This window comes from Anolis carolinensis, unplaced genomic scaffold, assembly GCF_035594765.1.
Source record: "Anolis carolinensis isolate JA03-04 unplaced genomic scaffold, rAnoCar3.1.pri scaffold_7, whole genome shotgun sequence".
Classification (NCBI taxonomy): Eukaryota; Metazoa; Chordata; class Lepidosauria; order Squamata; family Dactyloidae; genus Anolis; species Anolis carolinensis.
Window position 1 is genome coordinate 10,196,162 of NW_026943818.1, and position 25,686 is coordinate 10,221,847.

Sequence of the window (25,686 nt, forward strand, 5' to 3'; positions counted from 1 at the left end):
GTGTTTTGGACTACAACTCCCACAATTCCTAACAGCCGGCAGGCTGTTAGGAATTGTGGGAGTTGTAGTCCAAAACACCTGGAGGGCCAAAATTTGCCCATGCCTGATCTATACTGTAGAATTAATGCGGCTTAGTATCACTTTTAACTGCCATTGTTCAATGTTTTGGGATTCTGGGAACTGGAGTTTCACAAGCCTTCTCTATCAGAGAGGACTGGTGCCTCCCCAAACTACAAATCCTCAGATTCCATAGCATTGAGCCATAGCCATTAAAGTGATTTATTTATTTATTTATTTATTTATTTACAGCATTTATATTCCGCCCTTCTCAGCCCGACGGGGACTCAGGACGGATAACATTACACATATAGGCAAACATTCAATGCCTTTTAACATGGAACAAAGACAAGACAAACATAGGCTCCGATCAGGCCTCGAACTCATGACCTCCTGGTCAGAGTGATTCATTGCAGCTGGTTACTGCTGGCTTGCTCTCAGCCCGAGTGATGCCAAACTGGATTTATTCAACCATGTAAACACAGCCTTAGTGCCTCTAAACAGAGCAATTTGACATAACTTTCATGACTAATGGAAGTCAAATTGATACTACAGTCATCTTTCTACATTTGCTGGGTTTAGGGGCCAAGGTAGCCCTAGGAAATGGCTAGAAAATATTATTTTTGTTGGATATGGATCCATGAAACCTTGAGAGTCTTAGATACTTCGGGATACTGTGGATAGAGGGTCATATTGTAATTATATCTCATCCTATATCCAGGGATCTGCAAAAAATGGGAGAAACCGAATATAGGTTCATATTGTAATTACTGTATATACTCGAGTATAAGCTTAGTTTTTCAGCCCTTTTTTAAGACTGAAAAAAAAACCCCTTGGCTTATATTCGGGTGAGGATCCTGGTTGGCTTATATTTGGGTCAGCTTATACTCGAGAATATATGGTACATTTATTATTTTTCTCTATTATTATTGGTATTACTACATTTATTATTTTTCTCTATTATTGTTGCTACTATTACATTTATTTTACTCTATTTTATTATTAATAATAATAATACATTTATTATTTCACTGATCTTATTATTATTGAATTTATTATTTTACTGTATTTATTATTGCTTGTATTATTTTACTGTATTTATTATTATTATTATTATTATTATTATTATTATTACTCTATTATTATTAAAAGGATACATAAGCACATTTACATTGAAGAAGATGAGAATAATTATTTGATCAGAGTTGGACAGTCTCTTAAATCTTAAATCTGAGCTTGATGTAAATATTCACAAACATTGAACCTACTGATGCCTCAGTTTTTTTGTGGTAAAATTAGGTGCCTCGGCTTATATTCGGGTGGGCTTATATTTGAATATATACGATATTATCGAATGCAGGCAAAAATGCAGAGCCTCTGCTTCCAAGGAACATATGATGCCGGTTATGGCAATCTGGAAAAACAGCCAAAGATGGAGAAATTTTGGGAGAAGAAAAATTCACCAGAAAGCTCCTTTTTCCTTTTCCTCCGTACAAAGAAGTTGCCTGAATCCGCTTTCTGCCATCACGAGTTCGGGATGCCATGGGAATACTGTAATCAGCAACAACGGATTTACGATTCTTATTTATATCATTCTAATGCTGGGAGGCTGAAGTGAAAATTGGGCCTTTGCTGCTTTATCATCGTTAATCTTTCCTCGGGAAAGATGACGCCGAGGGGGACGGAGGGGGCTGCGGAATTGCTAATGAGCATCAAGAGGATCGGCCCTGCTAAAGGCTCCGATTTGCCCTTCGGATAAACTTCTATGGAGAGCAGTCATGGGTAATACCGAGCCCTCTTGAAATGAAGGACTTCTGATCCAAGGATGCCATTGAGGTTCACCAGAGGACCTAGGAAACATCTAAAGAAGATGCATTTTGTTGGCAAGCGACATAAAACCATGTATGCTGACATGGCCATAGCCAGAAAAAAAAAATTGGGAAAGGTTGAAACTTTTTCTCACCGAGATGACTTTTGATGCCAGTGTCTCCTGATCTGACATGAGATCTCAACAACCATCATTATGTAAAGGTTCTTCACAAGTAACAGTCATGAATCGTTGCTCCCCTCTTTGTCAGTTCGTGTCACCCATAAAGGACAATCGTTTCCACAATTGGCGGATGTTTCTTTTGGTTTTCTTCTACTTTCTTCTTATTTCCTTTCTCATGACAACGGGCTACATCAAGATGTTTTCCACTGTGAATTAGCAAAAAGTTTTCGGCCAAGAACAAGTCGTTCTGATGATACTGAAGACTTCTGTTTCATTTTTCCATCACACCAATGTTTAGCCACCAATCCACCAAGCTTCTGATGACCACCTTTGTCCCCAACTTCTCCTCCAAACACCACACCGTCCTACAGAGCACACCTTGTGTTACACCCCTAAGCAGCGAGAGCACCGAAAACCAACATGGAGGCCAATAACAATATAATATCTTTATTAAAGCAAATAAAGTTCCCAAAGGAATTAAGCAGCAAAGTTGAATAAGCAATTGACCTTTCAGAGAAGATCAAAATTAGTCCAATAAGTGAAAGTCTTATGTCCAATATTAGAGTCCAAAGTCCAGAAACCGAAACACACTCAAACTCAGCCCGAGTATTGAGTGGAGAAAAGGATCAAAGAGGCAATAAGGAGTAAATGTCCAAAAGCAGGATTTCAAAGCAAGGCATGAACTAAATGAACAGGAGCTGAAACGCAGTCCAAACTTGGGCAAGGAGGTAGACCGGTGCCCGGTCTACTCAAGAGTAGCGCACCTTCAGGCCGCTTGGATTTCAAGAGCTAGAGACGATGATGCTTCTCAGTCAGAAGTAAAGTTGACACCGCGAAGGAAAGTTCCCAGTGCAATACTTTTATTGAAATTCATAAGCTCCCCCAAAACAGGTATCTAACTTCCTAAAACTTCCCAAGAGAACTGAGCTGGTCCCAGTCAGCGCACCAGGTGTTTAACTCCCAAATTCTTCCCAAGAGAACAGGGCTTAGCCATAGTCTCCACGCTCTGCTAATCTGGTGCTTCTCCGCAAGCTTTGTCTGCGATCTCTCTGTTTGCACAAATGCCCTACGATCAAACACTAAACCTTCCGGAGAATCTGGGAGAGCCGGCACAGTTTCAAGGGCATCCTTAATTGGCTCTGGCTCGGAGATGTCAACATGAGGCATCTGGAAAGGAGTTGAATCTTGCTGACATGGGAGAAAACCAAAGTCTTCTTCATCCTGGACTGTAATGGCCACAGGGTCAGGGGCCAAAGGTGGCCTAGGCATCACACCTTGTATATGAAATGAGTAGACTAACCAGGGAAATCTGTTGAGCCATTTTAGTTAAAATCTTAGATGCCTCTTCTTATCCACAGGAAATTCATATCCTGGCAATGGAGTCTGTGGATTTTGCACTAATTGAGCTTTCATTTGGTCATCAAAAACAGTCCTGTTCAAATGAAGTCCAAGGTCTAAGAATGACACAGCTTCTTGTGTTTACTCCTGTTCCATGGTTTCTTTGGCAGGACTTGGATTAGATCAACAGCTCACAACCTGTGGGTTCCCAGATGTTTTGGCCTTCAGCTCTCAGAAATTCCAGCCAGTTTGCCAGCTGTTAGGATTTCTGGGAGCTGAAGGCCAAAACATCTGGGGATCTACAGGTTGAGTACCACTGGATTAGATGAACCAATCAGTGGTAGACACCACAGTTTCTACAGTTTCCTTGGTTTTCACAGGATTGTATGCTGATACTGTAGATATGGGGCCATACTGTAATTACATACATCTTATCTTACATCCAAGGATCTCAGGATGGCAGACAATACAATCAGAAGATTAATAGTTTTAAGAAGACTAACCATATACCATAACTTTTGATTACTATGTTCTCTCTAGGTCCGCCAGAATGACTCCATGGCCAATGTTGGCCAACGATTGACCATAAAGTCAAGAAGACTTCTCCAGGCTTTTTAGATCCTTTAATGTGATTTGATGGTCAACCTCTGACAGAAGAGCTAGAGTCTTTTGGATTCCTTTGGGTCTTAGTTCCTAAGATGAAAGTGTTGTATAAATAATAATAATAATAATAGTTTTTAAAATCAGGTTTCCTCCACATTTTGCAGATCCTTGGATATGGGATAAGATGTACCGTATATATACTCGAGTATAAGCCGACCCGAATATAAGCCGAGGCACCCAATTTTGCCACAAAAAAACTGGGAAAACATTGACTCCAGTATAAGCCAAGGGTGGTAAATTTCAGAAATAAAAATAGATACCAATAAAATTACGTTAACGTACATATACTCGAGTATAAGCCGACCCGAATATAAGCCGAGGCACCTAATTTGACCACAAAAAAACTGGGAAAACATTGACTCCAGTATAAGCCGAGGGTGGTAAATTTCAGAAATAAAAATAGATACGAATAAAATTACATTACCGTATATACTCAAGTATAAGCCAACCCGAATATAAGCCAAGGCACCTAATTTTACAACAAAAAAACTGGGAAAACATTGACTCCAGTATAAGCCGAGGGTGGTAAATTTCAGAAATAAAAACAGATACCAATAAAATTACATTAATTGAGGCATCCGTAGGTTAAATGTTTCTGAATACAGTAGAATCTCACTTATCCAACGTAAATGGGCCGGCAGAACGTTGGATAAGCGAATATGTTGGATAATAAGGAGAGATTAAGGAAAAGCCTATTAAACATCAAAGTAGGTTACAAATTAAGCACCAAAACATCATGTTATACAAGAAATTTGACAGAAAAAGTAGTTCACTACGCAGTAATGCTATGTAGTAATTACTGTATTTACGAATTTAGCACCAAAATATCATGATGTATTGAAAACATTGACTACAAAAATGCATTGGATAATCCAGAACGTTTGATAAGCGAGTGTTGGATGAGACTCGTCTGTATTTACATAAAGCTCAAATCTAAGATAAGACTGTCCCACTCTGATCAAATCATTGTTCTCATCTACTTCAATGTAAATGTGCTTATGTATCCTTTTAATAATACTAGAGTAAAATAATACATGTAATAGTAATAATAATAAATACAGGAAAATAATACATGTAATAATAAATACAGGAAAATAATAAATGCAATAATAATAATAATAATAATAATAATAATAATAATAATAAGAGAGTGAAATAATAAATGTATTAATAATAATAAAAATAGAGTAAAATAAATGTAATAGTGGCAACAATAATAGAGAAAAATAATAAATGTAGTAATACCAATAATAATAGAGAAAAATAATAAATGTACCATATATTCTCGAGTATAAGCTGACCCAAATATAAGCCAACCAGGACCCTCACCCGAGTATAAGCCGAGGGGGGCTTTTTCAGTCTTAAAAAGGGGCTGAAAAACTAGGCTTATACTTGAGTATATACAGTAATCTACATCTCCAAATTGTCCAGTCCGTTTGTTTCAGCAATACTCTTGGGGTGCATCTGCGCTGCTGAATTAATCCAGTTTGGCACCACTTTAACTACAAAGGCTTAATGCTATGGAATCCCAGAAAGGTGAAAATCTCTTTGCAATGTAGAAATAGCTTCTTTTTTTAAAAAAAATGGCCTATCAACCAGATTAAACGTTTCTCTCTGAATGCAAACTGGGTGAGTTTTTATATTAGCTCCACTCCTTGCTGTTTAATTAAGGCTTAATCTCCCTAGTGCTGAATAGGCCTTTAAAAAGAAAAACATACAGCGATAAAACACAGTTGTATGCCGTTAAATCCTTCTTGGTTGGCTCCCAGTTGTTATCTGAAATTCCGAAATCTTCCAACATCTGAAATCATCCGCATCCATGATTTTTTTATTATTTATTTATTAGTGACATTTATATCCCGCCCTTCTCACCCCGAAGGGAACTTAGGGCGGCTTACAAGTTATATGTACTTACAATATATTATATTATTAGCATAGCGCAATATAAGCATTATATATTACTATACTGTACTATACACCTATATTGCAATATTATTAGTAATATTACGTGTAATATAAATATACAGTTATAATAGTGTATTATTATTATATTGTATTACATTATAATATTATTATCAATATATGAATATACAATATGTTATATGGGTATTATATATTATTATATTTTTATTGACACAGGAGATATGGTACCTTTGCTTTCCGATGATCTCCTATCACCTGGTATATTTTGATATTTTGAGGTCGGATTAGGGCGAGGAAGGGTGTTCTTGCCCTTCCCCCAAACATTAGAAGCAGAATAAAGGAAATTATGATCTTATGGAGTTTAGAGTGCTCTTAGGAGTTGTAGGTATTGGGATGTATAGTTCACCTGCCCGAGTTTTTCCTGTTGTTTTCCGTCAATGCGACTGTCACCTAGGATGGCGACATCAATGATCCAAACCTTTTTCTTTTCCACAACTGTGATGTCTGGTGTGTTGTGTTCCAGAACTTTGTCAGTCTGGATTCGGAAGTCCGGCAGTATCTTTGCCTGCTTATTTTCCAATACTTTTGCAGGTTTGTGATCCCACCAGTTCTTTGCTGCTGGGAGGTGGTACTTGAGGCATAAGTTCCAATGAATCATTTGGGCCACATAGTTGTGCCTCTGTTTGTAGTCTGTCTGTGCAATTTTCTTACAGCAACTGAGGATATGATCCATGGTTTCGTCGATTTCCTTGCACAGTCTGCATTTTGGGCCATCAGCTGATTTTTCGACCTTGGCCTTAATTGCCTTTGTTCTGATGGCTTGCTCCTGGGCTGCAAGGATCAGGCCTTCTGTCTTCTTCTTCAGGGTCCCATTTGTGAGCCAGAGCCAGGTCTTCTCCTTATCAGCTTTTCCTTCAGTTTTGTCAAGGAACTTTCCATGCAATGTTTTGTTGTGCCAGCTGTCAGCTCTAGTTTGTAGTGTGGTTTTCTTGTACTGGTTCTTTGTCTGCTGTGCTTTGAGGTGTTTCTGATTTTTGACTTCAATCAAAGCAGGTTCTTCACTTTGCTTTACATCTTCTGCCAGGGCATGTTCTTCTTCTTGGACTGCTTATTTTACTTGTAAGAGTCCTCTGCCCCCTGATCTTCTAGGCAGATATAGCTGGTCAACATCACTGCGAGGGTGCAGTGAATGATGAATGGTCATGAGTTTTCTTGTTTTTCTGTCCAAATTGTCCAGTTCCGCCTGTGTCCAATTTATAATGCCAGCAGTATATCTTATGACAGGTTATGGCCTTGATGGTGTTGCCTCCATTGAGCTTGCTTTTGAGAATTTTTGCACAGTCTGCATTTTGGGTCATCAGCTGATTTTTCGATCTTGGCCTGAATGGCCTTTGTCCTGATGGCTTGCTCCTGGGCTGCAAGGATCAGGCCTTCTGTCTCCTTCTTCAGGGTCCCATTCGTGAGCCAGAGCCAGGTCTTCTCCTTATCAGCTTTTCCTTCAATTTTGTCAAGGAACTTTCCATGCAATGTTTTGTTGTGCCAGCTGTCAGCTCTAGTTTGTAGTGCGGTTTTCTTGCACTGGTTTTTTGTCTGCTTTGAGGAATTAGTGATTTTGACTTCAATCAAAGCAGGTTCTTATTATTAATATTAATAATAATAATAATAATAATAATAATAATAATAATAATAATAATAATTTATCCTCCTCTCCTTGTGACTCAAGGCAGGTTACAACATAACCCATAATCACCATAAACAGATAGATATTTCAAGACTTATACATGAGTATATGGGGTATCTCTGTTCCAGATTGAAATCTATCTTCCATTGAATTTGAAATGTGCAATTCAGCTTGAACCCTCTTCTTCCGACAGGGTCACATAGGGACGACGGCCACCAAAATCATCGACGTCTACCTCCCGCTCCATGCGAACCAGGACAAGCTGCAGCCCATGACCGTGGTGACCATTGCGAACGCCAAGGTGCACGACCTGATCGGCCTCATCTGCTGGCAGTACACAAGCGAAGGCCGGGAACCCAAGCTCAAGTAGGCCCCTTTCTTCTTTCTTTTTTCCTTGCTTTCCCTCCCCTATCCATCTTTTCCCTTCCCTCCTTTTTTCTTTCTCTTTTACCCCCCTTCTCCTTCCCTTCTTTCCTCTGCAGCCATCTTTGCATAATGAAATGGATTTCCACATCAATATATTTTTTTAACAGATAAATCTTGCCGGAACACCTCCGCATTTATCAATATTCCCTCCTGAGCTATGCATACATCTATATCTATTTCTCTTTCAATTAAATTACCGGGTTCTGTGTAATGACAAGCATATGAAGCCCGTGTCATAGAAATGAATCATCATTTCAAGATGCTCTACCTTTTTTTTTTTACCCCCCTTCGCGTGTCTTGTTTGTTTGTTTTTAAAAATGATAAATCGCAAGGGAGTCGGTGTCACCGATATGACTAACATTTTTATGACCAACAGGGTTTTAAAGGTAAAGGTTTTCCCCTGACGTTAAGTCTAGTCGTGTCCAACTCTGGGGGTTGATGCTCCTCTCCATTTCTAAGCTGAAGAGCCAGCGTTGTCCGTAGACACCTCCACGGTCATGTGGCCACAAACATGACTACATGGAGTGTCGTTACCTTCCCGCCGGAGCGGTACCTATTGCTCTACTCACACTTGCATGTTTTGAACTGCTAGGTTGGCAGAAGCTGGGGCTAACAGCGGGAGCTCACCCCACTCCCCAGATTTGAACTGCCAACTTTTCGGACAATGAGCTTTGCAGCTCAGTGGTTTAACATTTAAATAGACATGAGCACCAACCCCCAAAGTCGGACACGACAAGACTTAAACAGGGTTGTAAACAATTCTTTAAATGGCCAAGAGTCAAAGAAAGTAGTGTATCCCGACTTTCGGGTGCAACTGGATTTGCTACCCAGCCCTCTATATTCACTGGCGTTAGGGGCACAGGACTCCTGCGAATGTGGAAAAATCACAAATAAAAAACCGCCTTATTTTGCTAAGCAAAGGCAACACTTATCTCGCAATCTAGAGTTCCTCTAGTGCCTATCTTTCATCAGATGTTCCTCCAGAAGTTGACCATATGGAGAATAATTTGGGGGTTTTCAATTACATGAAGGTCCTGTGGCCCTAACCCTAGCAAATATGGAGGTCTGACTATAATACAAGTTAAGATAAGTTCATCCATCCACACGATAAACAATAATATATTGTATATACATATAATATTGATAATATTATAATGTATTACGATATAATACTGATAATAATACAATTTAATAATATTAATTATTATATATTAAATGTAATATTACTAATAATATTACAATGTAATGATATAGTACAATATAGTAATTTAATGCTAGTATTGTACTATGCTCATAATACAGTAGAGTCTCACTTATCCAACATTCACTTATCCAACATTCTGGATTATCCAACGCATTTTTGTAGTCAATGTTTTCAATATATCGTGATTTTTTGGTGCTAAATTCATAAATACAGTAATTACTACGTAGCATTACTGCATATTGAACTACTTTTTCTGTCCAATTTGTTGTACAACATGATGTTTTGGTGCTTAATTTGTAAAAGCATAACCTAATTTGATGTTTAATAGGCTTCTCCTTAATCTCTCCTTATTATCCAACATATTCACTTATCCAACGTTCTGCCGGCCCTTTTATGTTGGATAAGCGAGACTCTACTGTATAATGTATTGTATGTTAATGTAATTTGTAAGCCGCTCTGATTCCCCTTTGGGGTGAGAAGGGCGGCATATAAATGTAGTAAATAAATAAATAAGGAGAACTTGGATATTTGCTGTGAGTTTTCCGGGCTGTATGGCCATGTTCCAGAAGCATTCTCTCTTGACGTTTCACCCAGGCATGAAACAATCAAGGCCAGCTAATACCTCCTAACAAAGGATTCCCCCAGACAGGAAGCAGCCAGGCTTTGAAGCTGAAAGGCCATTCAGTGCTAATCAAGGTGCCCAATTGCAACACGCCTAAAACAGACAAGTTATTTTCTCCCTCCTTGGACATTCCACAGATATATAAACTCCACTTGACTAGTTTCCAACACACTTCACAACCTCTGAGGATGCCTGCCATAGATGTGGGTGAAACCTCAGGAGAGAATGCTTCTGGGACATGGCCATACAGCCCGGAAAACTCACAGCAACCCAGTGATTCCGGCCATTAAAGCCTTCAACAACACTTTGGTATTTGACGGAGTGGGATTCCTTCCTTGAGAACCACCCGTTTATCAAGCCTCCAGGTTACAGTAGCTTTAATGTATCTTTATTACCTGTTTGATATAATAAATACCTTTTTCTTGGAGTAAGCACTCTCGGTGAGCCGAGTTGCAACCCGAGGTTTGCGGATTAATTGGGGGGCTTGCAAATCTGATTGTCGGCAAAATATTTCACTGTCGCCTCCAATCAATAACCTTGGTAAATCAACTCATTTAATTCCACCACCACCCCCCAAAAATGATCTATATAGATCAACCGACCAATTAAACAATTAGCATGCGCTTTGCTATTAATTAATTTAGGTATCCGTCAGGCAATTAAAACTTCCAAATTTGGACTGCCAAGTTTAGAAACCCGCTGCTGCCGTTTTCAGTGGTTTAGGCCACTCTTGGCTGGAGGGAAAATGCAGCACTATTGGGGTGAAATTACCAAAGTGGGGTTTCTTTAAAATGGTGTTGTTGATATCTGCCTTCGAGTTAACTCCAACTTACCTAGGATATTCTTGGGAATTTTGCACAGTAAAAGTTTGCCATTGCAATATTCTAAGCCGGAGAGAGTGTGACTTGCCCAGCGTCACTTATTATTATTATTATTATTATTATTGGGTAGTTGTGTGTTTTCTGGGCTTTATGGTCATGTTCCAGAAGCATTCTCTCCTGATGGTTTGCCCACATCTATGGCAGGCATCCTCAGAGGTTGTGAGGTATGGAGAAACTAAGCAAGGAAGGTTTATATATATATATCTGTGGAAAGTTCAGGGTAAGAGTATGCCTGCCATAGATGTGGGTGAAACGTCAGGAGAGAATTCTTCTGGATCATGGCCATACAGCCCGGAAAACACACAACAGCCCTGTGATCCCGGCCATGAAAGCCTTCAACAGCATATTATTATTATTATTATTATTATTATTATTATTATTATTATTATTATTGGGTAGTTGTGTGTTTTCTGGGCTTTATGGTCATGTTCCAGAAGCATTCTCTCCTGATGTTTTGCCCACATCTGTGGCAGGCATCCTCAGAGGTTGTGAGGTATATGAGGCTGCCTGCCATAGATGTGGGTGAAACTTCAGGAGAGAATGCTTCTGGATCATGGCCATACAGACCGGAAAACACACAACAGCCCTGTGATCCCGGCCATGAAAGCCTTCAACAGCATATTATTATTATTATTATTATTATTATTATTATTATTACTTTTATTATTATTATTAGAAACACAACAAGATGAGTCCACAGCAGACACCCTGCTGGCTGTTGTATTGGATCACGTCGTACACTTCCTAAGTGTCTAGGATTATTATTATTATTATTATTATTATTATTATTATTATTATTGGGTTGTTGTGTGTTTTCCGGGCTGTATGGCCATGTTCCAGAAGCATTGTCTCCTGATGTTTTGCCCACATCTGTGGCAGGCATCCTCAGAGGTTGTAAGGTATATGAGGCTGCCTGCCATAGATGTGGGTGAAACGTCAGGAGAGAATGCTTCTGGATCATGGCCATACAGGCCGGAAAACACACAACAACCCTGTGGTTACGGCCATGAAAGCCTTCAACAGCATATTATTATTATTATTATTATTATTATCATTATTTGAAATACAACAAAATGAGTCCACAGCAGACACTCTGCTGGCTGTTGTATTGGATCACGTTGTACACTTCCCAAGTGTCTAGGACTATTATTATTATTATTATTATGTATTTTAAGAAACTAAGAACCTTTCTCTTGGGATTTCAGGGCAACGTCCAATACAAACAATTTAAAACAGTTCTAGCTTTGAAACCAGAAAAAAGATCAAAAGTTTATTAAACAAAACATTTTGTTTATTCAATAATGAAAGTCACTAGAAAAGCTGCAACAATTGAAAACCATATACTTGTAAACTTTGAAGTGAATTAGTCTTTGACAAAAGAAAATTGTATTTTGTCTTGGTGCCAGAAACAAGCTAATGGTGGCAACGAATCCCAAGCCAACATGACATGGGTCCAAAAAAGTAAATTCCAACATATTAATTCTCACTAAATTTATACAATAGGATTGTGGCTACTTGCTTTGAATGTGTTGGAAAATGTCCTAGTTGAAAGCACTTAGAGTGTTAGCAAGCATGGCTTCTCCCAAGCTATACCTTTTGATGCCTTATTCTCCCAACAAATGTTCCAGTCTGAAATCTCATTGTTTTCAAAGTGTAGAATGTGCTCCTCTCTGGCGTTTGCAGCTCTAATGTGTGCACTTTCTTGTACTGCAGCGACAACGTCAGTGCTTACTGCCTTCACATTGCCGAGGATGATGGCGAGGTTGACACGGATTTCCCGCCCTTGGATTGTAATGAACCCATTCACAAATTTGGCTTCAGCACGCTGGCCCTGGTGGAGAAGTACTCGTCCCCCGGATTGGCAGCCAAGCAGTCGCTCTTTGTCCGAATGTGAGTCCCATGCTGGCTTTTTATATCCTGCTTTCAGTGTTACCCCTGCTTTTGTACAACAGCCTTCCATTTCTGTATATAGTTACAAATGACTTTTATGTGTTGTCGAAGGCTTTCATGGCCGGGATCACAGGGTAGCTGTATATTTTCCGGGTTGTATGGCCATGTTCCAGAAGTATTCTCTCCTGATGTTTCACCCACATCTATGGCAGGCATCCCCAGAGGTTGTGAGGTATGGAGAAACTCAGCAAGGAAGGTTTATATATATCTGTGGAAAGTCCAGGGTGAGAGAAGAACTCCAGGGTGAGAGAAGAAATGGCCTCCAACTGACAAAGAGTTCTTTTAGTTAAGAGCAGGGGTGAGACATCAGGAAGTGGGAGAAATCTACTCCTGAATACAAGAATTGTTATCATGGGGGAAAGTGGTCTCCACTGAAGCGTTATCTCCAGTCTTTGTTTCCACAACAAGCCAAATTTTCCAAAATAAAATTATTACAAGGACAGAAAGTGAGGTGAAATCTTCTGAATAAGGGGACAGGCATGTATGTATGTATGTATATACTGTATATACCCTGGTTTTTCAGCCCTTTTTTAGGACTGAAAAAGCTCCTCTCGGCTTATACTCGAGTGAGGGTCCTGGCCGGCTTCTATTCAGGTCAGCTTATACTTGAGTATATAGGTATTCAGAGTTGGACAGTCTTATCTTATTAAAGTCTTATTATTATCTTAAATTACAGTTTTATATAAATATTCAAAAACATTTGTCATCACAAACCAGCATAGCCAAACAAACTGTGAATCTTATCAAGAATTTCTTGTTACTACCATTATTTCCATGTACAACACTCTATGGTACGTACATTTACCGATCCTGCATGCTCTGGTGTTGTTCAGTGGGCATGCTTCCAAACAAAAAACATTGCTAGGTCTTACTTTCGGAGGAGGCCTTATATTTAGCAATTCAGCAAAACCTCTACTAGGTCTTATTTTCCGGGGATGTCTTATTTTCGGGGAAACAGGGTATACTCGAGTCAATAAGTTTTCCCAGTTTTTGTGGTAAAATTAGGTGCCTCGGCTTGTATTCGGGTCAGCTTATACTCGAGTATATACGGTATGTATTTGACAGGGAGCCACAACAGGCTAAACTGCTGAGCTGCTGAACTTGCTGACCAAAAGGTTGGCGGTTCAAATCCGGGGAGCAGGATGAGCTTCCGCTGTTTGCCTCAGCTTTTGCCAACCTAGCAGATTGAAAAACATGCAAATGTGAGTAGATCAATAGGTACTGCTCTGGTGGGAAGGTAATGGCGTTCCATGCAGTCATGCTGGCCACATGACCTTGGAGGTGTCTATGGAGCACCACACCCCAGAGTCGGACACGACTGGACTTAATGTCAGGGGTAAACTTTACTTACTTTACGTAAGGACAGGCTGAAAGTTACCCAGTGATCCTGCCGACCAAACTGAGATCCGGACCGAGATATGACCTGATTCCACTTCTCACAATGCCACTCAGTTCCCCATAAGCCGGCCGTTTTGCGTGGAAACTCCTAGGCTTCCGTTTGCCAGCCGCGTTTAGGTGACGGCAAATGTCCAGCCAGATCCAGCTTGGAAAAATCCTTCTTGGCATCGAAAGCAGATTGCTGGGGGGACTTGAGCGCTCGGGATTGGACGGCAGCGACTCCTTTTTGTCCTGCCGCCGGTTTCCCGAAAGCCATCCGTTTGCGAGACTAATGGCCACGCTCAAAGCCAGGATGGCTGCCCTCCGTCTTCTCCTTGTGTAACTTTGCCAGAGTCCTTGGAACTTGCCAAATTCGGTCATGCCTGCTTAGCTCGCTCGACTGATTGTGCCAGAAAAGAAAATAAGACACAGATGTATCTGAGCGCTTGGAGATGCCAGTAAGAGAGACAGCTAATGGCTTCATTTCGACCCTCCCCTACCAGCTGGGCACAGGTGGGGGGGGGGGGATAATGAGGTGCCTCTCCCTAATCAAACTCAATTATTTACTCCTCTCCATAACCGCAAAGACATTCCACTCTCAGCTTGGAATATTAAACGTTCCGTGGGCTACTTCCAACCTCTGGGCACCAATAAACAAACTTGGGCAGCAGATGAGAGTTTGCCTTGGCAGGACTTGGAACGGTGGCAAAGTTTGCTGGAACTCTCCTCATCCAGGCTATTGGCTTGGCCAACTGGGTCACGTCGGAGAGTAGATTCATCACAATCTGTGGACTCCAAGCCTAGATAGATAGATAGATAGATAGATAGATAGATAGTTTTTTTTATTGAATTAAAAAAAAATTCATACAATAATTACTTTTATCACATAGTAGATATATAATGTATCATACAATGCTTGGATAATTATTTTATATCTATTTTTGATTTATATCTACTACAATGTTAACATTTGTCCATCTATATTTCTTCACCACTGTGTATCCCCCCTCCCACCCCGAGCCACTTCTTATATATATTGTTCAACCAAAATCTCATTTCTTCCTGAGGCGGTAGCCCTCCATCCCTTTTTTGAAGTCCTTTCTCAATAAATTTCCCCCATACATCCTCAAAATCATTTTTTTCCATATCCCTCTTTTAACTTTTAATTTGCATGTTAGCTTATCATTTATTGCCAATTTCCATACTTCCTTATACCATTCTTCAATCTGAACATTTATTACTTTTCTTCAGTTCCTTGCTATAAGCATTCTTGCTATTGTCAACAAATTTGTTATTGCTTCTTTTTCTTTTTTATCCATCTTATTGTTATTATAAATTGATAATAATGCAATACCAGGGCTTCTTTCCAATTTGATGTTCATTATATCCTCTATCTCTTTAAATATTTTATACCAAAATTTCCTTACATATTTACAATGCCACCACATATGTATATATGTTCCCACTTCCTGACAGCCTCTCCAGCAATTGTTTGGATGGTTTTTATTAATATTTGACATTTTTACTGGTGTTAAATACCATTTCCAAATTATCTTATAATAATTTTCTTTAACTCTTATTGATAAATTTTTCAAGTGCCTTTGTTTCCACAAAGCCTAGATATATAACCCGGTTGTGCATCTATAGAGAAGGGATCAGGAACTGGCAAACTTTAGACCAAATCTAACCATCCAGTTAATAACATGAGAGCTTCAAATAGAACTGCAAGAGCAGCTTGTGTTTGCTGGCTTTCCGAGTGTTTGCCAGTAAGTACTTGGTCTCTTTTGTGCGCTCAAAATTCAAGCTGCTCGTGTTTTTAGTCTGCAAATGTGGTTTGGATCTTCTAATATCCTCTTACCTTGGCATGGAAATGTGCAAATGTCTTTGGAGGTAAGGGAGAAAGTTTTGAAACCTGATCTGGACAAAAGATGGCAAGGAAAACAGGCGAAAGACCACCAGATTACGACACAGAATTTTTCACATTCTAAACCAGGGGTCCCCAAACTTTTAAAACTGGGTGCCAGTTCACGATCCCTCAGATCATTGGAGGGCCGGACTATAGTTGGCCAGGTGGCCACCAAGCAATATTTATTTATTTATTTATTTATTTACAATATTTCTACCCCACCCTTCTCCCCGAGGGGGCTCAGGGCGGCTTACACAACTGGCAGGATCACTACCAGTACATCATAATACAATAATATAAGAATAAAACAGTAAAATAGTTAAATAACATAGTAAAATACAATATATAAAAGATTTAACACATAATAATAATAATAATAATAATAATAATAATAATAATAATAATAATAATAATAAGCCCAACTCCTTTCTGCCTTTGTGGATCAAAAGCACAAGCTAAGGACCCCTAACAGATGGCCTCCCAGCCTCAATGTTAATAATAATAATAATTAGATTTTGTATTTGTGGAGCATCAGAGGTGGAGGATATCGCACATGTACTGTTCAGCTGTGAATTGTATAAGAAAGAGAGAAACCAATATCTCGAGCCATACATTAGTCACAAAACACACTGGGACCCACATATTAAAACTTAATTTTTGTTGGCCGGCCAGAATATTAAAATAACACACAAAACAACCCTTTTCCTATTCAAAGCAACACAGCTGAGAATTGCATATTTGGAATCAATTGGGGTGAACTGTGGAGGTGATGCAGATATTTGACATGAATGGGATCTTGTTAACAGCATGTTTATTTTAACTTCTTTTGTACCGCAGGTTGTATGTTGTATGTATGTCTATGTGTTAGATGTTTTGATACGGCCAATGGGCTAATCAATAAAACGTGATTTATAATAATAATAATAATAATAATAATAATAATAATAATAATAATAATAAAGGGTTGGAAGAGACCCCTTGGGCCATTTAGCCCAACCCCCTTCAGCCTTTGTGCCGTGGGGGCCAGATAAACGGCCTCAATGGGCCGCATGTGGCCCCCGGGCCGTAGTTTGGGAACCCCTGTTCTAAACTTACACTGAGCCTCCGGTGGCTCAGTGTGTTAAAGCGCTAAGCTGCTGAACTTGCAGACCAAAAGGTCCCAGATTCAAGCCCGGGGAGCGGAGTGAGCGCCCGCTGTTAGCTCCAGCTTCTGCCAACCTAGCAGTTCAAAAACATGCCAATGTGAGTAGATCAATAGGTACCACTCCAGCAGGAAGGTAACGGCGTTCCATGCAGTCATGACGGCCACATGACCTTGGAGGTGTCTATGGACAACGCCGGCTCTTCAGCTTAGAAATGGAGATGAGCACCAACCCCCAGAGTCGGACACAACTGGACTTAACATCAGGGGAAACCTTTACCTTGACCTTAAACTTACACTACTGCACTGGGGGCTCCTAGCCTGTCATTAACTTAACCTTAAACTGCTTCAGAGGAATATTGTGAAGCCAGACTCATCTCCCACAAGAATAACAGCATCTTCATTGTGCCACATGTATATGACGGAGTGCATTTCGAAGGATTGGCTTAATCCTACACATGGGAAACTCCTAAAGACCACATATTTGTTCATCAGCATTTGATCCTGATTTGTTTTCATCCTGATTACTTTAACTTTGAGTTTGGATTACATGTCTACCAAATGTCCTTGAATTTCCATTCCCAGCCAACAACATCAGTAGACTTACACATTTGCCCCATTCTGCTTTGGGCCCTCCTTTTACATTTCTAGCACTGGTTGTGCCCTTGTTATTTGGGGATATTGTGATGGGTACCCAAGTTGCATAAAGGAAACACTTAAGCAAAGGCCAAAACAGTTATGAAAACAGCGCTCAAACACAAATCGATGAACATGAAAGGCACTGCAGGCTAACTCAACCAGAGAAGTCAGCCATAGCAGAGCCCTTGATGAACCAACCTGGACACAGTGTATTATTTGAGAAGACAGAAATGCTGGACCACTCTCACAACAACAACGTCAGACTACACAGAGAAGCCACTGAAATCCACAAGCATGTGGACAATTTCAACAGAAAGGAGGAAACCATGAAAATGAACACAATCTGGCTACCAGTATTAAAACAACTAAAATCAGGATAATAAAGAAAGAACAACACTCTGAAAACAGGAGAATTCTAGACATGAAACAATCAGGGCCAGCTAACACCTCCCAAGAAATAATAATACAGTAGAGTTCCAGTTATTCGACATAAACGGGCGGGCCGAATGTCGAATCTGGATCTGATGGATAATAGGGAGGCCCTATTATCCAGCAAGCCGGTTGAAGGAAGTGCCTCGTGCACGTTGCTAGGTAGATAGCAAGCTACCTAGCAGCGCGCAGGGGCGCTTCTGCCCCGCCTCTTGGGAGGTGCCCATGCACATTGCTAGGTAGATAACAAGCTACCTAGCAACGGGCATGAGTGCCTCCCAAGGGGCCTGGGACGTTGGATAATATGGAGTGTCAGTTAACCGGAAGTCGGTTAACCGGAACTCTACTGTAATAATAATAATAATAATAATAAGAAGAATAATAATAATAATAATAATAATAATAATAACAACTACTTTATTTTTATACCCCGCCCCATCTCCCCGGAGGGACTCAGAGCGGCTTACATGGGGCCATGCCCAACAACAATACAATAACAGCAATAAAACAATAAAACAAATATTGACAATAAAACAAATATCGCAATAAGAAATAAGAAAGGATTCCCCCAGGCAAACAGACAGAATGGGGGATGATACCTGGCTCGACAGCAGGATGTGTGAAAGAGATCTAGGAGTCTTCGTGGGGAGGAAGGTGAACATGAGCCAACAATGTGATGCGGCAGCTAAAAAAGCCAATGGGATTTTGGCCTGCATCAATAGGAGTCTAGTGCCTAGATCCAGGGAAGCCATGCTCTATTCTGCCTTAGTCAGGCCACACCTGGAATACTGTGTCCAATTTTGGGCACCACAATTGAAGGGAGATGTTGACAAGCTGGAATGTGTCCAAAGGAGGACAACTATAATGATCAAGGGCCTGGACAACAAGCCCTATGAGGAGCAGCTTAAAGAGCTGGGCATGTTTAGCCTGCAAAAGAGAAGGCTGAGAGGAGGGCCATGTATCAAGAAGTGAGCGGAAGTCATAGGGCCCGGGCTGTGACGCAGGCAAGAGAGCAAGCCAGCTGCAACCAGCTGCAATGAATCACTCTGACCAGGAGATCATGAGTTCAAGGCCCGCTCGGAGCCTATGTTTGTCTTGTCTTTGTTCTATGTTAAAAGGCATTGAATGTTTGCCTATATGTGTAATGTGATCCGCCCTGAGTCCCCTTCGGGGTGAGAAGGGCGGAATATAAATGCTGTAAATAATTAATAAATAAATAAATAAATAAATAGGTAAGATGGAGCAAGCTTCTTTTCTGCTGCCCTGGAGACTAGGACACAGAACAACGGCTTCAAACTACAGGAAAGGAGATTCCACGTGAACATCCTAGAGAAGTGCACTTGGAAAGGACCAGATGCAGAGCTTTTTCTATTTCTGCCCCTGCCTTATGGAAGGCCTTGCCACCCTATATGAGAGCCATGCGTGAGTTAGGGCCTTTTACCCTCGCACTCAAGACCTGGCTCTTTACTAGAGCTTTTAATCTATGTTAATTTTATCAATATTTGTATGTATGTATTTTTATCCTTTACAATTTTACCTTGTAAATCGCCTAGAGCATCGTGGATGGAGGGCGATTAATAAGAAATTAAATGATGATGATGATGATGATGATGATGATGAACATTAGGAAGAACTTCCTCACTGTGAGAGCTGTTCAGCAGTAGAACTCTTTCAGTGGAATGTGGCGGACACTCCTTCTTTGGAGGCTTTGAAACAGAGGTTCGAGAGAGAGCTGTTTAACTGCTGAACTTCTAGAGAGTTGTTCTCTATAAGATTTCAGTATGTCCTCCAGCATGACTGGAAGAACTTGACCATAGAATCAAACTGAAGGATCTAGGGCTCTTCCAGACAGGCCCTATATCCCAGGATCTGATCCCAGGTTTTCTGTTTATCCCAGATTATCTGGCAGTGGGAACTCATATAATCAAGTTTAAAGCAGAAAACCTGGCATCAGATCCTGGGATATAGGGCATGTCTGGAAGGCCCCCTAGATTTTGTTAGAGAGAACATTTTACATCAAATCAAAAAATAATCAAATACGTAAAAGTCAAAACTGTCAGAAATATTAAAAATTAACTAGGCATTTTTAATAACAAAAATGTGAGTCAATCACTGAAAGGGTTAAATGGATGCAATGCCTCAGCAACTCTCTGCCTTAGAATGTGATGGAGGCTTTTAAACAGAGGCTGGACGGCCATCTGTCGGGGTGCTTTGAATGCGAATTTTTGGCAGAATGGATGTGGACTGGATGGCCCACGAGGTCTCTTCCAACTCTAGGATTCTACGAAATTTGCAAAAACTACAAATCTGGAGTTCTGGCTGCAGTCTCGACCCCAAGAAATTCAGGTTATCTTTTTTGCAAACCTCATGAGCAAACCTGGTCTTTGCCTGAAACTTTTCTGTACAGGTCCCTCTTGTCTTAGCTTTTCTCCTCCTCCTCCTCCTCCTTCTTGTCTCGTAATGGATTTGCCCAAGCCTAGTCCGAGGGTGAAGCACCACGCATTTCTCCCCTCAAGGGATCGGAGTCCTCCTCGCTTCTCTCTCGCTTTCTCTTTTTTCCCCCGTCGTCTTTTCCCTTCATTTTCCCTCTCCTGAACCTTGCCACCCTGGCTCCGGCATCGAGGCTGTAAAGGAAGATGGAAAGCCAAGTTACCTCAGAATGATCACTATCATTAACATTCACGGGGGGTTCACTCATCATTCCTGACTGCACCGACATGGCAGCCGCTATGAAGCGTCCACAGGTGTAGCGCGATGATACATATTACATTGTGCCACAATGGATTTATGTATTCTGTAACAAAAGAAAAGTGTAATGAAAAAATACAGAAGGTAATCCTTTATTCCTCCGCTGCGCAATTTATCAGTAATGCCGGCGGATGATAAGTGCCAGGGATTTTCCTTTGCTTGATTTAACCTTGTCACCCGGGTATGTTTTCGTAAAATGATTGGGAAGGAAGAGGGTTAGGGCGAAGCCGGCTTGAGGAAGGGTTCGTCTCCCGGCCCAATTAAATTTCTTTTTTAAGAGACTCTACTTTGCAAAGGGGCGAGGCGATATCCCCACCCCTTCGGTCACCGTTTCCGGCGGAGATGTTTCCCCTTGACTCATAACTCACACAAAGCGGCTCAGGACTTACCTAAGGAAATGAAGCTTCAACCTATTATATTTATTTATATACTTTCTCCCTACATTTCGGCACGGCCCGATAGCCAGGGCTAAGCGGAGGGGTGTCCGCAGATCACAAGAACAGCAAAAACTGGAAATCATTTTCTAACAAGCGCCTCACGGGAGGTATACAGAGGCTCAGCCCTGTCTCGCGCTCTTGGGAAGAGGCCCCGCCCCCATCCCTAGCCCCACCCGTTAGTCCTAAAAGACCTCTCAGGAGAGGTATAGAGGCTCAGCCCTGTCTTGGGCTCTTGGAAGGAGGCCCCGCCTCATTCCCTAGTTCCGCCCTCTGTGTCCCAACAAGAACCTCAGGAGAGATATAGAGGCTCAGCCCTGTCTCAGGCTCTTGGGAAGAAGCCACGCCCACTCCTCTAACTCCGCCCCCTGTGTGTCCTAACAGGCGGCTCAGGGGCCCAGCCCTGTCTCCGGCACTTGGGAAGAGGCTCTGCCTCGTTCCCTAGCTCCGCCCTCTGTGTCCCAACAAGAACCTCAGGAGAGATATAGAGGCTCAGCCCTGTCTCAGGCTCTTGGGAAGAAGCCACGCCCACTCCTCTAACTCCGCCCCCTGTGTGTCCTAACAGGCGGCTCAGGGGCCCAGCCCTGTCTCCGGCACTTGGGAAGAGGCTCTGCCTCGTTCCCTAGCTCCGCCCTCTGTGTCCCAACAAGAACCTCAGGAGAGATATAGAGGCTCAGCCCTGTCTCAGGCTCTTGGGAAGAAGCCACGCCCACTCCTCTAACTCCGCCCCCTGTGTGTCCTAACAGGCGGCTCAGGGGCCCAGCCCTGTCTCCGGCACTTGGGAAGAGGCTCTGCCTCGTTCCCTAGCTCCGCCCTCTGTGTCCCAACAAGAACCTCAGGAGAGATATAGAGGCTCAGCCCTGTCTCAGGCTCTTGGGAAGAAGCCACGCCCACTCCTCTAACTCCGCCCCCTGTGTGTCCTAACAGGCGGCTCAGGGGCCCAGCCCTGTCTCCGGCACTTGGGAAGAGGCTCTGCCTCGTTCCCTAGCTCCGCCCTCTGTGTCCCAACAAGAACCTCAGGAGAGATATAGAGGCTCAGCCCTGTCTCAGGCTCTTGGGAAGAAGCCACGCCCACTCCTCTAACTCCGCCCCCTGTGTGTCCTAACAGGCGGCTCAGGGGCCCAGCCCTGTCTCCGGCACTTGGGAAGAGGCTCTGCCTCGTTCCCTAGCTCCGCCCTCTGTGTCCCAACAAGAACCTCAGGAGAGATATAGAGGCTCAGCCCTGTCTCAGGCTCTTGGGAAGAAGCCACGCCCACTCCTCTAACTCCGCCCCCTGTGTGTCCTAACAGGCGGCTCAGGGGCTCAGCCCTGTCTCCGGCACTTGGGAAGAGGCTCTGCCTCGTTCCCTAGCTCCGCCCTCTGTGTCCCAACAAGAACCTCAGGAGAGATATAGAGGCTCAGCCCTGTCTCAGGCTCTTGGGAAGAAGCCACGCCCACTCCTCTAACTCCGCCCCCTGTGTGTCCTAACAGGCGGCTCAGGGGCCCAGCCCTGTCTCCGGCACTTGGGAAGAGGCTCTGCCTCGTTCCCTAGCTCCGCCCTCTGTGTCCCAACAAGAACCTCAGGAGAGATATAGAGGCTCAGCCCTGTCTCAGGCTCTTGGGAAGAAGCCACGCCCACTCCTCTAACTCCGCCCCCTGTGTGTCCTAACAGGCGGCTCAGGGGCCCAGCCCTGTCTCCGGCACTTGGGAAGAGGCTCTGCCTCGTTCCCTAGCTCCGCCCTCTGTGTCCCAACAAGAACCTCAGGAGAGATATAGAGGTTCAGCCTTGTCTCAGGCTCTTGGGAAGAAGCCACGCCCACTCCTCTAACTCCGCCCCCTGTGTGTCCTAACAGGCGGCTCAGGAGCTCAGCTCTGTCTCCGGCACTTGGGAAGAGGCTCTGCCTCGTTCCCTAGCTCCGCACTCTGTGTCCCAACAAGAACCTCAGGAGAGATATAGAGGTTCAGCCTTGTCTCAGGCTCTTGGGAAGAAGCCACGCCCACTCCTCTAACTCCGCCCCCTGTGTGTCCTAACAGGTGCCTCAGGGGCTCAGCCCTGTCTCCGGCACTTGGGAAGAGGCCCTGCCTCGTTCCCTAGCTCCGCCCTCTGTGTCCCAACAAGAACCTCAGGAGAGGTATAGAGGCTCAGCCCTATCTCAGGCTCTTGGGAAGAAGCCACGCCCACTCCTCTAGCTCGGCCCCCTGTGTGTCCTAACAGGCGGCTCAGGGGCTCAGCCCTGTCTCCGGCACTTGGGAAGAGGCCCTGCCTCGTTCCCTAGCTCCGCCCTCTGTGTCCCAACAAGAACCTCAGGAGAGGTATAGAGGCTCAGCCCTATCTCAGGCTCTTGGGAAGAAGCCACGCCCACTCCTCTAGCTCGGCCCCCTGTGTGTCCTAACAGGCGGCTCAGGTGCTCAGCTCTGTCTCCGGCACGGGAAGAGGCCCCACCCTCCTCTGGCCCCGCCCCCGTGTCCTAATAGGTGCCATCACCGCCCCCCAGGATCACTCCAGCGCCCACCAGGGGGCAGTAGCATCCACTTTGGGAATCACTGGCCTAGAGGATCAGAGGTAATTTGATTCTCAGGCCCAACTGTGTCTGTGTCTAAAGCAGTTTCTCTTTCTGGCTCTGCATGAGAATGGCATTCTACATGAGACGGAATCCCAGGAAAACCCACAATCCCATCTGACTCAAAAACATCAGTGACCCCATCAACCTGCTGTGACTGCTGCTGGGTTACAACAGTACCTGGATGCCAGTAGCTTGCCGGGTATCAGCAAAGAGACACAAAAGAGCTCATTCACACTATACAATTACAGTGATGTTCTTCTACTTTAACTGCCACAGATTTTCCTGGAGTTTGGTGTTAAGAGGGTCACTGTGGCTTAGGATGCTAAACTCCCTCAACCACCAAGCCCAGGATCTCATGGACAGCTAAAGAGGAATCATAGCACTATGAATCCGTGGTGTGCATGGGTTAGAGCAGGGGTCCTCAAACTTTTTAAGTGGAGCACTGGTTCATGGCCCCTCAGATTGTTGAGGGGCCGAATTATCATTAAAAATATACAAACAAATTCCTATGCACACTGCACATGTCTTATTTGTAGTGCAAAAAAAAAAAACCCAAGAACAATTATGTATTTGTTTGTTTGTTTGTTTGTTTACTACATTTATACCTCACCCTCTCTCACCCCAAAGGGGACTCAGAGCGGCTTACAAGTTATATGTACATACAATATATTATATTATTAGCATATCACAATATTAGCATTATATACAGTAGAGTCTCACTTATCCAACATTCGCGTATCCAACATTCTGGATTATCCAACGCAGTCTGCCTTTTAGTAGTCAATGTTTTTGTAGTTAATGTTTCCAATACATTGTGATGTTTTTGTGCTAAATTTGTAAATACAGTAATTACTACATAACATTGCTGTGTATTGAACTGCTTATTCTGTCAAATTTGTTGTAAAACATGATGTTTTGGTGCTTAATTTGTAAAATCAAAATGTAATTTGATGTTTAATAGGCTTTTCCTTAATCCCTCCTTATTATCCAACATATTCGCTTATCCAACATTCTGCCGGCCTGTTTATGTTGGATAAGTGAGACTCTACTGTATTACTATATTATACTATACCACTATACCATAACATTATTAGTATTACAATTGATATATAATATATAATTAATATTATTATATTATACAATATTATTATATTGTATTATTATTATTATTAGCCGTCCTGAGTCCCCTATTGGGTGAGAAGGGTGGGGTAGAAATACTGTAATAAATAAATAAATAAATATTATATTGTATTACATTATAATATTATTATCAATATTATATGTATACACAATATATTATATTATTAGGATTGCACAGTATTAGTAAATTAAAGAGCAATGCAATATTTAAAAATAAAAACAATTTTAACCAACATACTGTGTAAACCTATCAGGATTTCAATGGGAAGTGTGGGCCTGCTTCTGGCCAAAGAGATAGTCAACTTAAGTAGGATTGTTGTTGTTGTGCCTTCAAGTCATTTCGGACTTTGGGTGAGCCTAAGTCTAAAACTGAGGGCGGGGGCCAGGTCAGTGATCTTAGTTTGGCCTTAGTTTGGGTTAGAGCAGGGGTCCCCAAACTAAGGCCCGGGGGCCGGATGCGGCCCTCCAAGATCATTTTCCTGGCCCCTGCCCTCAGTTTTATAATATAATATTTTTATATAAGTTTTAATAATATAATATATTGTATATACATATAATATTGATAATAATCTTATGTTATACAATATAATACTA

At 42.2% G+C, this 25,686-nt stretch overlaps 1 protein-coding gene across 5 annotated transcripts in view; it reads left to right on the top strand.

Annotated features, from left to right (window-relative positions):
- Positions 1–25,686, top strand: part of mapkap1 (MAPK associated protein 1) — a 199,787-nt gene that overhangs the window by 72,215 nt on the left and 101,886 nt on the right. For all 5 annotated transcript variants that reach the window (XM_062960435.1, XM_062960432.1, XM_062960431.1 and 2 more), the window contains 2 exons: positions 7,846–8,018; positions 12,499–12,675. In XM_062960435.1, the coding sequence (XP_062816505.1) occupies positions 7,846–8,018; positions 12,499–12,675 (350 nt within the window). The remainder of the gene's footprint in view (positions 1–7,845; positions 8,019–12,498; positions 12,676–25,686) is intronic.